This window comes from Zonotrichia albicollis, chromosome 6 (assembly GCF_047830755.1).
Source record: "Zonotrichia albicollis isolate bZonAlb1 chromosome 6, bZonAlb1.hap1, whole genome shotgun sequence".
NCBI classification, from domain to species: domain Eukaryota; kingdom Metazoa; phylum Chordata; class Aves; order Passeriformes; family Passerellidae; genus Zonotrichia; species Zonotrichia albicollis.
Window position 1 is genome coordinate 32,204,497 of NC_133824.1, and position 12,062 is coordinate 32,216,558.

General features: G+C 39.5%; 1 protein-coding gene, 1 long non-coding RNA gene and 1 other non-coding gene across 12 annotated transcripts in view; 1 reads left to right on the top strand and 2 right to left on the bottom strand.

Annotated features, from left to right (window-relative positions):
• Positions 1-12,062, bottom strand: part of CKAP5 (cytoskeleton associated protein 5) — a 53,177-nt gene that overhangs the window by 3,423 nt on the left and 37,692 nt on the right. For 7 of the 9 annotated variants that reach the window (XM_026794558.2, XM_074543077.1, XM_074543076.1 and 4 more), the window contains 15 exons: positions 11,690-11,839; positions 11,096-11,299; positions 10,272-10,407; positions 9,289-9,482; positions 6,884-7,056; positions 6,650-6,673; positions 5,586-5,759; positions 5,038-5,158; positions 4,164-4,343; positions 3,526-3,713; positions 3,053-3,128; positions 1,417-1,605; positions 1,174-1,308; positions 578-661; positions 303-462 (listed from right to left, as the gene is read on the bottom strand). In XM_026794558.2, the coding sequence (XP_026650359.2) occupies positions 303-462; positions 578-661; positions 1,174-1,308; positions 1,417-1,605; positions 3,053-3,128; positions 3,526-3,713; positions 4,164-4,343; positions 5,038-5,158; positions 5,586-5,759; positions 6,650-6,673; positions 6,884-7,056; positions 9,289-9,482; positions 10,272-10,407; positions 11,096-11,299; positions 11,690-11,839 (2,188 nt within the window). The remainder of the gene's footprint in view (positions 1-302; positions 463-577; positions 662-1,173; positions 1,309-1,416; positions 1,606-3,052; positions 3,129-3,525; positions 3,714-4,163; positions 4,344-5,037; positions 5,159-5,585; positions 5,760-6,649; positions 6,674-6,883; positions 7,057-9,288; positions 9,483-10,271; positions 10,408-11,095; positions 11,300-11,689; positions 11,840-12,062) is intronic. The other 2 variants (XM_026794568.2, XM_074543075.1) reach the window with 1 other exon arrangement.
• Positions 2,132-7,381, top strand: LOC141729363 (uncharacterized). Of its 2 annotated transcripts, XR_012580833.1 has the most exons (3): positions 2,153-2,732; positions 3,000-3,909; positions 5,544-7,381. It is a non-coding gene; the product is annotated as an uncharacterized LOC141729363 (long non-coding RNA). The 2 variants fall into 2 exon arrangements; XR_012580832.1 differs by having other exon boundaries at positions 2,132-2,732; positions 3,000-7,381.
• LOC113459606 (small nucleolar RNA SNORD67) lies at positions 4,880-4,990 on the bottom strand. Its single transcript, XR_003381012.1, has one exon. It is a non-coding gene; the product is annotated as a small nucleolar RNA SNORD67 (small nucleolar RNA).

The following is a 12,062-nucleotide window of genomic DNA, read 5'->3' on the forward strand; positions in this document are numbered from 1 at the left end:
TACCTTGCAAAACCAATTCTTGATACCAAACACATGAAACACAGGCGAATGTTCAATCCACACTACAGGACAGCAATTAGAACCACGTGTTTGCCAAGTCTTTCAGATGTTTCCTCCATTTAGTGTGGTTCTAACTTCTGGTTTTGTAAACAAAGAATGCTGCCTCACGAAGCAACTCAAGCAGCAAGAAAATGGCTTGCTTCAGAAATCCATAAATGTACGCAAATATTAATTTCTACCAGGAGACCTGTAACGGTTCTAGCTCTGCTTCTCACAAACCAATCAGTTTTGCTATAACGTACCTGTAGAAGTAGCAATGCGTCCTTTCCCTTCCCGTTCTGTTTCTATCAGTCGGAGGCCTCTTTCCACATAGCTTTGGAAGAACTGTGAGGAATTTTTCAGGAAGGGCTCAATGTCTGCATCAGAATATTTCTTTTTGTATTCATACAGTTCTGCCAGACCCTGGGAAGGAAGAGTTGCTATGTATTACTACAATATGCATACACTATTGCATATACTGTTGCATACACTATTCTAGTGTATCATGCTCTCTTTCTTGCAGGAAGGGGGCACTCACCTCCTTGGTGTTCTCCTTTGAGCCAATCTTCTTGAATATTTCTGCCAAAATATCATTGACTTTGGCTTTCGAAGCCTTTTCCTCCTAAATAAATAAACAAAAGGAGACTTTTAAAACAAAGAATAAAATAAAAAAGAAATCAGACAAACCCATGACACCCTCACACCTGCTAGCTGGATACAGAGCTTCCAAGAGGGAGAAAACCTTGAAGTGATCAGGGTTCTACATAGCCACTTAATACACAGAATGTGAGCAAGAACATCATGAAGATGTCAGACTCCTTCTGAGAAGTGTTTAAAACCTGTTTTGGATATGGCTTACTTTTAGTAGATCAGATGCAGTACCATGCAGCATAAAACTTTTGCTATACATTTGAATTTCCTGCAGAGTACTTCATCCTAGGATATGCACAGTATACTCAGGTAAACACATACAACAAATTCCCAAAACAGCCGTAAATGAAAATTTCACTTTACAAGAGTATTTCCAACATTAGTTGCATGTTGAAAAGGGAATTACTACTTACACAAAATCTAGTTTGTTTCTTAAATTAATTGCTTTACACCCCCTTCCCCTGCCAACACATTGTTACTTACTATGCGAGAAGCTCCTTTTTCTGTATCCTTATCAGCTTTTCCAGTCTGCTCCATAGCGTGTTTCATTAGTCTACAAAGGTGAGCTTCTAGCTCAGACTCATTTTTGTTGTCTATCATTGTTAAATGATCTAAGATCTAAAATGAGAAAAAAGGGGAATATTAAAAAAGGGGAAAAAAGAGGAAATACTCTAAAGACTGCATGAACATCCAATTTAAAAATATGTGACTAGTGATTGCTCTGACCTTGGGCCCTTTCAGCTTGCACAGGCTGTGAAGGAGTGTCTTCAATGTCCTAATAGGGAACTCACTCTTACACTGCTTGAGCTTCTCTTTGGGAAAGACCTTCATGAAATTGTGGATATCCAGAAGAATCCGATCCAGATTGATGCTATTGATGGTTTCCGGAAGAAGACGCACCATTCTCCACAGACACTGGAACGAGAGGCTGACTTAAAGCAAGACAACTCAAGAAAGAAGCACTTGATTATATAAGAAGTTACATAACACTATCACTGAGCCACTTCACTCTGCTAGCACATCATGCAGGCATGCACTGTGTCTGCTGCTCAAGCAGGTTTGCACTGGTGCATACTTTCTCTTTGCAACTGGCTGTACAGGAGCCAGATCTTTCTTTAGAGCTGATGCATACGAAAGGTACTGATTTCTCTACCTATAACTGGAGACTGAATGCTTTGTGTGAAGACATTTCAGCAGATAATACATATATATATATATATGCTATGTATACCTACACATAGACAAGTTCTTTAGGTTTAACCTCATTAAGAATGCCTGAGCTGTCTTTAAATCTTAACCAGTTACAAAAGGGCGTTGTATGGTAAGAAAAGATCGTGCTCATGCTTAAAATGCAGACATTTGCCTGTTCACTCTGCCTGTCAACACAGATGACAGGACAGAAGTCAGCTCCAGCCTGGCACTGTCTGAATCCATACTACAGTGTGGTCCTGAAGCTAATAAGCCCAGCAGGTGACTGTATGGAGGACTGCACCTCTGTGTGGAGTTTGTATTAGTGTACACAAGCTTCTGTAAACTATTAACAGGTGTTAAGCTCCTCCCTGAAGTCCCTATATGTGACATTGTCCTGGGGTGACATTATGATGTTTGTATATCCCCATTCATCTGTTCTGTGCCTTTAAGACCGGCTCTGAAGAGTGGAAGTTTTGTTTGTGTTTCTCTTATCAGGGACACAGAGAGGGCGTACATCGGGCTGTTTTTTCTCTGCTTGCTTAGCTTGCTGTTTTCTCTCTGCTTGCTTAGCTTGCTGCTTTGCTGGCTAGCTTTTCTGCTCTTGCTTCTGCTTCTGCTCGGCCTTCGCCTCTGCTTATTAGTTAGTTTAGCCAAACAGTCCACATTGCTTCCTGGACTGTTTCTCCTCTCCTGTTTCTGTGACCATCTCGAACCTGCTCCGGACCGGGACCCGGGAACACCAAAGGTTTGGCTGCAGCAGCTGCCCCAGCGCCGGAGGGACTGAGAACAGAGCAACCACCCCCGAAAGAGACTTTCTGATTTTGTCATCTTTCTCAGAGCGGTGTCATCGGGTATTGTTCATTTTGTGTGCTGGGGGGTGCTGTGTCTGTCAAATAAACAGGTTCTTTCCACCTCTCTCCGAGGAATTTTTTCCCAAACCGGCTGGGGGGGGGGGGGCCCGTGTGGGTTTCGCTTTCTGGAGGGGCCCTCCTTTGCAGATTCTTTAACAAATTTGCCCTAAACCAGTACAGACATCTAGTAAGATCAGAATTATAGAAGTTGTAAGAAATATTTCAAGTTATGGACACTAATTTTTTTAACTCCATCTGTTCTTTCAGGTAAGATGATTCAGAGAAACCATATAAGTTCAAAATCCCCACTACAGGCTCACCTTCATGACAAGTTCTGAAAACTTAGGAGAGCTGGCTGTTGCTAGAAGACTGTCTTGGAGCAGGACAAGCAGAGCACTAGAAGGAATAAATTTATAAAGATTACACAGAAAAAGTGCTACACATAAGAAAAAAACCAATACCAACTCACCACAGAATACCACACCAGAGACTGGGGTTAGTCCAGCAGACGAGCAACAGCTCTTACCTTCTCTCTTTTTAGTATGTTACACGAATTTAAGAGACAGCCTGCTGAACTTAAAAGCACAAAGAACCATACTAAGCTGGCTTGTTTAGCCTGCCTCCAGCTGTACAGTCAAATTCTGATCACAATCAGTGATAATTCTTTATTAGCTAGCTGAGTGATTCTACAGACAGCGGTCTTTGCTTACAAAATGACTAAAACTCAGCCGTTCAAGGAACATAAGAGAACAGGTAAAGAAGAGCAGTTAATTGTGCACTTTTCATTATTTACCTCAAGATGTTGGTCTGGTCAGACTTCTCCAGAACTTTAACTACCAAGAGGTTGACTGATCGGATGACCTGCTCGCCCTCCTCAAGATCTTCAACCCGAGAATCCAGCATTAATGTAATAAGACCATGCATTAGGTCTTTAAGCACACCAGTGGATGCCTCTCGAGCCAGACTCTCTATCTGAAATAGCTACAGATTGAAGAAAGTGTCAGTTTTCCCTGCACATAATCCTAGACTTCTCTAGACTTCTCTAGACTACACTGTCAAACCAAGACATCTCCACATCTTCGTGTTTCCCACAAAAGTAAGAACAAAACTATGAACAAAGTTATTTCTACTGAGTGACTTCTGAAAATATTCAGGCCACCAACTCAGCAATCAAAAGGTAAAGAATTTTAAAACCAGAGCTTAATAGAAGTCTTAGTCTGTATTTTGCAGAAGCAGAGACCTTCTTATCTTCCCCTAATTCTTATTCCCCACTTACTCTCAAAAGGTGCATTGATAAGCATTTGGCAACAAACCCTCCTAAGACAGACTTAGTAGGAAGCTAACCTAGGTACAGAACAGACACTCCATTCTCCCACAACTTCTGTGCAGAAGTTATTTGTTCTTCACCTTATCTCTTACAACAAGCCTTACCGTGATCATGCTCCCAATAATACAGCTGTAAAGTCTGACAATCTCATCTTTGTCCAGCTTCTCATCTGCCATATGTGTATTGTAGATCAACCGGAGCTGCATAAATGTGGCTATCAGGAATTGATCGATGTGGCCAGACATAGCTTCTGCTTTGTCCTCCTGCTTGAGAACCTCATCAATCTAAGATTTAAAAACAAAACACTTGAGAGTAAAGTCAACATAATGCAAACAGCGCAGAATAACAATGATTTAAATACTTTTCTGTAGGAAAGGTTTTGCCCTGACTAATCCATTTGCCAAGGCAGTTGTATTCTAAGCTTTCACCTAAAATCAGTAGCTAGAGATTTATATTGCTAATCCAAACACAATCAATTACTGATATTTTAGAGAACTGCAATTCTGTCCCATACACAAATGAAAACAGCAACAGCTGCATTATGGATTCTGGAATTTAGTTTTATGAAATCTTCTGGACAAAAAATCGTCTAACTAGTTAAAGTCGCCTTAAACCCATGCAAAAACTATGGGGCAAGACAATTCTTTTGCCAAGGATCTCTAAAACTGTTAAAATTTAAAAGTTAAGACTCACTGACTAACTGGCTTTTACAAACTCTTAGCAAAAATAATTGGACAAAACCAAAAATATAACACAGAAGCACTAATGAGAAAAGCATTAAGGTTATTCTACATCTTTCAAGTGGAATTTCTATTGCTAAAGCGAGTCAGATGGCCCCTGTGCACTTAGTTTTGTCATCAGGGAGATTCTGAGCAGAGCCCACATCACCTGACATGGATGCTCCACCACAGTGCAACTCATCACCCTCGCAGGCAAAGTCTGGTACAGTGCGATTAGTTACTACCTGAATTCACTTACCTGTGTCAGAGCCTGGATGCTTGTATTTATATCACCACTGGCCACTTGGGAAATGACAAAGTTGATAGTAGAAGCTGTGTTACTGTGCATGTCATCAAAGTGTGGGGACACAGCACGGATTCTAAAGGGTTGGAAACAGGATTCATTACTTTTTGGAGAGCTATACTTATGTACACTTAACTGCTGTATTTCAATGAATATTTAGAGGAAAAAGGATTTCATTCTTCACTAAGGATTCTCAAGGAAGGAATAATTTCTTTTTACCATGTCTATTGCACTGTTTGTAAAGACACTGCTAATGCATTTACAAATTCAATACCATCTATGAAAATGCCTAAGTAGAACTAATATTTTTCATTAAACATAACTGTTCTCTAGATTTCAGAAGAGTACAACAACCCTTTGTTTGCCATCTCCTCAAGTTAGCTGACATTACCCTCTTATGGAAACAAGTCTGAATGTAGAAACTAGCACTATCAATTCACCTTTTCAAAATACTTTTTTAGGCAGCCCTGCTGATTTCACTTAGGAGGTAAAACTAAACTCACTTGGGCTCAGGAATCAAGACCGGCTCAAAGATGTCATCTAGTTTGTGTTGTACAAGTGCTGGCATCTCACATCCGACGGTTCCATTGTCATTTTCAATTTCATCAAGATCCAGCTGAAATTCCCGTGGAACTGTATGTGTTGTCTCCGGGTGACCGCCCATGTTGCGATTTTGGCTACAGAAACCAGGAGAGAGTTTTAGTTTAAGAGGTAAAATTATTAGCACTAGCATCCACCGGTAACCTTAAAGTTCTCATACTAACACAGGTTTTGCAGTTTGGATTATATTCAAGCCCCTTAACTCCCTCTGCTTTTCCCCTAGTCCTTGGTAAAACAAACTTCTGTAAGCCAGAAGAGCAGCTGCTACTTTACTTGCCCGCCTAGTTTCTCTTGCAAACCACAAGATACCCTGTACCTGTGCCAGGTATGCATGGTTTGGGATAACTAGCACAGTTTACAGTACTATTAAAATAATATAACTTTAAAGTTTGAAGGGCTTTTTTTGGCTTTTTTAAAAATAATGGATAGGATGCACACATACAGAGCAACTTCACAAGCCCCTGTGAGTCCAAGACTCACAGCATTCCCACATGACCTATACTGCATATCAGATTTCTCAAGGAAATAATTGAATATTTAGTTCTCAGCCCAGACTTTTAATCAAAAATGATGAGCAGGTGGCAAGGAATAGTTTCTGAGCTTTTTGTTTTGGGTACTGTTGTCCCAGGCTCTACAATTCACACATGCTTATCCATTTTTATGCTTAACGTCTAATACAACTAGAACATGGTCCAACAAATATCAAGTTTAGTCCAACACACTGAAAGTTCTCCCAGTATTTTTAACAGTTGCTTAATGTTTAAGTGCCATGTCTGTCTGCAGCCTGACCTACAGTCACCTTGACAGAAAGCTGTATTTCTCTTTTCTTTCTTCTCTTTTATTCAGAGATCTATAAATAATCTAGAACTAGCCATGGCAAACCCATCACCCTCAGGAAGGGATGGCAAGGATAGAAATTGAAAGATACAAGAGCCTTGCTACCAAGGAGTTAGTGGGCAGTACTTACATCCTATAAGTGCGATACATAATTCTGTCCATGGAGAAGCAGTGAAAAAAGGCACAAGACCATTTAGAAAGATTTCAAGACAGACAAGACAAAAAAATTTCAGACATTTAGATTTATATTATTTGGCCATTTTTCACAACATGCAAAGATGATGATACAAGAACTAAAGTGACACTGTCAGACATATTAGCACATACACTATGCAGGTAGAGACTATAATGTAACATCACATACTTGAGCTTGGAGGACATGTCCTCAGCTTGTCCCTTGCGCATCATGCTGGCATTGGCACTCATGTTCTGAGTACGCTGAGGCTTCTCCTCTGCCTGTCTCACTGGAGCAGAAGAGGGTCTCTTGGCTGACCGCTTTATTCTTTCCTCCAGCATGCTCATGTCTTTCTCTGAAAGCTGTAACACACGATGCTATCACTCATCCTGAGTTGTATGGGTTTTAGAAGTCTCAGTCACCTAGAGGATTCACACCATACTTATCAGTGCAGACTGAAATTCTCTAATACGAAGGTGGGAACTGTCAATGCTACCTCTGAGCAGCAAACTCACCAGAACACTCTGGACTGTCAGATGCTACTTCAAGAGCTAATTAACCCATGCTCACAAGCTGTAATACAGAATACACCTATTTCTAGCCCTGTTTTTTCTTTCAAGAAACAGTTAATTACTATGGTACTATCCAGTGTTTGTAATTGTTGCCTGTGTTGCTGCAAAAACCCAACCCCCCCCCCCCCAAAAAAAAACAACCCCAAAAAAAAAACCAAAAAAAACCCAAACCCACCCACCTTTCTACATTCCCTACCAGAAGTGCTTGAACACTCTGGACCCTGCCACAGAAGCCAGAGTTCTTCTGATAGTTGTTCTGTTCAATGTACTCATAATTCAATATGAACACCAGATCAGGCAACTTAATACTCCAACTCAGGCAGTGTAAAGATTAATATTTACCTGCTTATCTACCAGACTGAAGACTATCAATAACTCCATTTGAACAAAAGTAGGCATTACAGTTTCATGAGCAATACTCTCCAGCATCCCTATGATTTAGAAACCTTCCTGAGAACCCACAGATGGACCATACTGAAGCTGAGAAAGTCATGGTTAGAAAGAGCTGAATTGTTCAGGTGCTACCTTTACCTTGAAAATCAAAAGCAAACGGACTATGTAAAACTGATGCAGAAGCAGATTGCACTCTGAATAATAGTTAAATAGGATGGAAATATAAGATGTTAATGAAAATGTAATGTTAACTCTCATGGGAACAGCTACCAGAGAAAATAAGAGTCACATTAAATTTCAACTTTTCAACAAGTTGGAAATAAAAATAAAAAAAAAAATTAAAAAAAAAAAAAGCGCAGGGCAGCCTTGTCATATTCCATAAAATACCATCCAATGGCTTGTATGCCCTATGGCATATGATGCAACAAAACAAAGCTGAAAAAGCATTAAAATATCTATCATGTTGCAATCAGTTTTAATGCTGCTAGAAACATTACCAAGGTCAAATCCAGAGAACAGAACTGTAAAAAAATTATCTAACTGCTCTTGATTCAGATTGGAATTCAGTGTACTTAATCTGATATGCACAGTAATTATAAACACAGTGAACTAGCTTTCCACTGCTGGACACTGGAAACTGAGTTTTAGCATCTTTAACTTTTACTGCATTTTAGATGATAATGATTAAGTATAATTTTCAGAGAGCAAAACAGCAGCAATACAAAGCGGCATAGTACTGACACTTTAAAAATGAAATGCAGTAAGATGAAGCAAGTAAGCAAAACTTACCAGACTTCAACTGCAAAGCAACTGGATAAGTCTGGGACAAAGAAAAATAGCTGAGAACTCATTGGAGCCCCAACAACTAGCCTTTCTTGGCCAAATAAGTTATCCAAATATTCTGAATCAGATGTGTCACTTGTAAAATTGACTATAATGCAAGTTACTCTTTATAAACAATTTAATTTCCACGAAGGTCAGTCTTTCTCTTTTTTTTTTTCATTCATGCACATCCAGGTTAAATACAGCTCTCTTACTGGAAACAGGCTGAGGGTTGGGGTTGGGAGCGTACTGAAGAGAAGGCTCTGAGGAAACCTCACTGCAGTCTTCCAGTACCTAAAAGGGGCCTACAAAGGAGCTGGAGAGGGACTTCTAACAAGAGCATACAGTGATAGAAAAATAATTACTTTAAAATTAAAGAAGATAAATTTAGATTGGATTAGAAACTCTTCACTGAGAGAGTGGCTGAAGCAATGAAAAAGGATACCCAGTCCCTGGAAGTGTCCAAGTGTCTCTGCCCATGGCAGGGGGTTTGGACCTATATGGTTTTTAAGGTCCCTTCCCAAAACATTCTATGATTTCATATATTCTGCTATCTGGGATTAACCAAATAGCCATCAGAGAATCTATGATGTAGTAAATTATTCTCAAAACTACAAAATGCTCTTGACACCAACAGCAAGATGTACCATGATCAATCACAAGCAAATGAGTGCTAATCCCCTACAAAAGCGTAAGGACTTGAAGAAACACCAAACCACCAAAGCCCAAACAAACAATCCCACCAACCAAACCAAGCACAGCATGCTAACCCAAATCCACCATGAACTCATGTGCAGTTACACTGACATTTCCAATCAGCTTGAACACTTGGTCACCATGGACGTTGTAGACAGTCACAATGGTGTTCAGCGCAGCGTTGCGCACGGCGTTGTCCCGGTCACCAATGTGGGTTGCCATTTCTTTTAAGGCTTTCCCTGGAGTTGGCTGGCACACATTCATGCCATACGATTCAACCAGACATCCAAGCTCTTCCAAGCATTCTAAAAGAAGATGATAACATATGCACATTCAACTTAAAAGCTGCTGTAAAGAGAGAGCGCTCCCAATTCCTGTGTTGGTTGTACAGCACGAACATTCACTGTAGAGAACTGCCAATCACAAAGCTGAGGACAGATATAATCCAGGTGATTTATGAGATCAGTAGTAAGCTACAGCAGACTTCTTCACAGATAAAAGCAGTCAGTCATCCTTCTACACTTCAAGTATTTCCCATAACCATGTAGGAGCAATGCTACAGTTAATATCACGTTCAGGTAAACAGTCGTGAGCTTGCAATACTATATTATGTAGAGAATTTAACTTTCTGCTTATACCAGGATAAGATACTCTCAAAGTGATCAGGAAGTTGTTTGAACTACAAATGCCACAATTTTATTACAGACATTATTTGTGGTGAAACACAAGTACAGTGTAGAGACACGTCTTGCTCAGATGAACTGATTCCCTTGGTGAGTAGGGAAACAGTACTGTCACTGTTCTCACCAGCACAGTTTCACTAAGAAAACAAGCCTACTCAAGGGACTCATAACACTCATAGCAACTTAAGAGATTCCTTGTCTTTGAAAGGTATAAAGACACCAAAATATAAAAAGCAATATGATACTACTTGAAAATCTCATCCTTTAAACACTTGCAAACATCTGAATAAAATGCCATGTGCATGCAAATCTCACATCCCACTCAACTTTCTTATGCTGGGTTTTTCAAGATGCAAACCAAAGCAATTTCAAGTACTTTGCACATGTACAGTTCAACAGGCCATTTCCTACCTGCACGTTGTTTGGAGTTTTTGGACTTTGTCCCCTCCATGATAAAAGGGAACATCTTGCTGGCTGGATAGATGAGACACATTCTGTTCAGAATGGCACGTACATCCTTACGGATGACATCTTTCGGTTCTCCTACCTAAAGGAAAATTAACGTAAAAAAATTAAAAAGAGGGGAAGAAATACAAAATATTTTATACAGTTTTGTGATACTTTTGACTATGCTAAATAGTCTTAGGAAAGCCAGAGTCATTCTCAAGGCAAAAATCCCTTTTTTGTCAATGGCTTTTAAGGGAAATATGCCATATAGAATCATAAAGGTGACAAAAGACAACCTTAACACCATTGAGTCAAACTGTTAAACCAACACTGCCAAGTCTACCACGAAACCATGCCCCCAAGTGGCACATCTACATGTCTTCTAAATATTTCCAGTGATGGAGACTAAACCTCTTCCCCAGACAGCCCATTAAAGTGATTGACAACCCATTCAACAAAGAAAATTTTTCCAAATATCCAATGTAAGCCTCCCCCAGAACAATTTGGGTCCTTTTGCTCTAATTATATTCACTTATTACTTGACAAGACAACATCAACATCCCCCTCGCTACAGCCTCCTTTCAGGTAGTTATGAAGAGTACTAATATATCCCCTGAGCCTCCTTTTCTCCAGGTTAAATAAACACAGCCTGCTGAATCTCACACAAGCCACCAACTGGACTTCACTCCATTCGCAATATATTTTAAATGAACATATTGCAATGCTTGATGGTATTCTGCCATAATCCTCATGAAAAATAACATTAGTTTCTGTAAAACAAATTGTACCTTTAGGATAAGATATGGGATGAAAGAGGATGCCTCATTTTCGGTGAGGTGATACTCTTCTTGACTCAGCAAATTGAAAAGCAATTTAAGGTATTCAAGTGCTTTCATCAAAACACTTGTGTTGGTATCAAAGAACCGCAGGGTAAGCCATTTTAGGATCAAATCCAGGCAGCTGATGACTCCATCTTTTTCACTCTCCAAGTGCTTGAAGGCAGTTAAAAAAAGAAGTTACATAAATGAAACACATATATACACTGTTCAATAAGAAAATAAGCTAAGCTATGTCTGATAAGATAATCTACATTTATTAGGAGATTCTCAGAACAATACATACTCACTTTTAACTTAGATGCCTTTCTGAAATTCTAAGAGAAGTCTCTGATGAGGAAATTTTCCCTTCTCCTGAGAAACAGTATTAATACCAACTTCATCATACCTCTGAAAATTATTTCTATATATGTTTAGGTTTCAACTACACAGAACAATGATCCCTGGCTCCTCAAAGAATTTCCATTTTATTTTAATTCAAGTAGTATCTTTCATAGCAGAGAGTAATTCTGTCAGCCTCATCTTCTACCACAGATCCAAACTCACCTCAATCATAACAGACAGTGCTTTGTTGTGGTGCTGGAAGTCAGCATGAAACATCTCATCCTGTAGCCACTTGGCAACACAAGTGGACATCTGAGTTTTCAGCTGCTCAATATATTCATCACGGGGAGTAGTGAAATTCCACTTTAACACCTGTAAAAGGCAGTATTTAGAACTCACAGCAAGTAATACCTTTTCTTCCTGACAGATGCTGCTGATTGAACATCTTTTAATTCTGCTTTAGAATCTGTTTTCAAAGCCTTCTTATTACCAATAAGTAATGAAAAACTAGTGGTGTTTGCTCAATTTTTTTTTCACGTGACAAGTTTTCTTCATATGGACTGATTATCCTTACACTATTATCTTACTAATTATC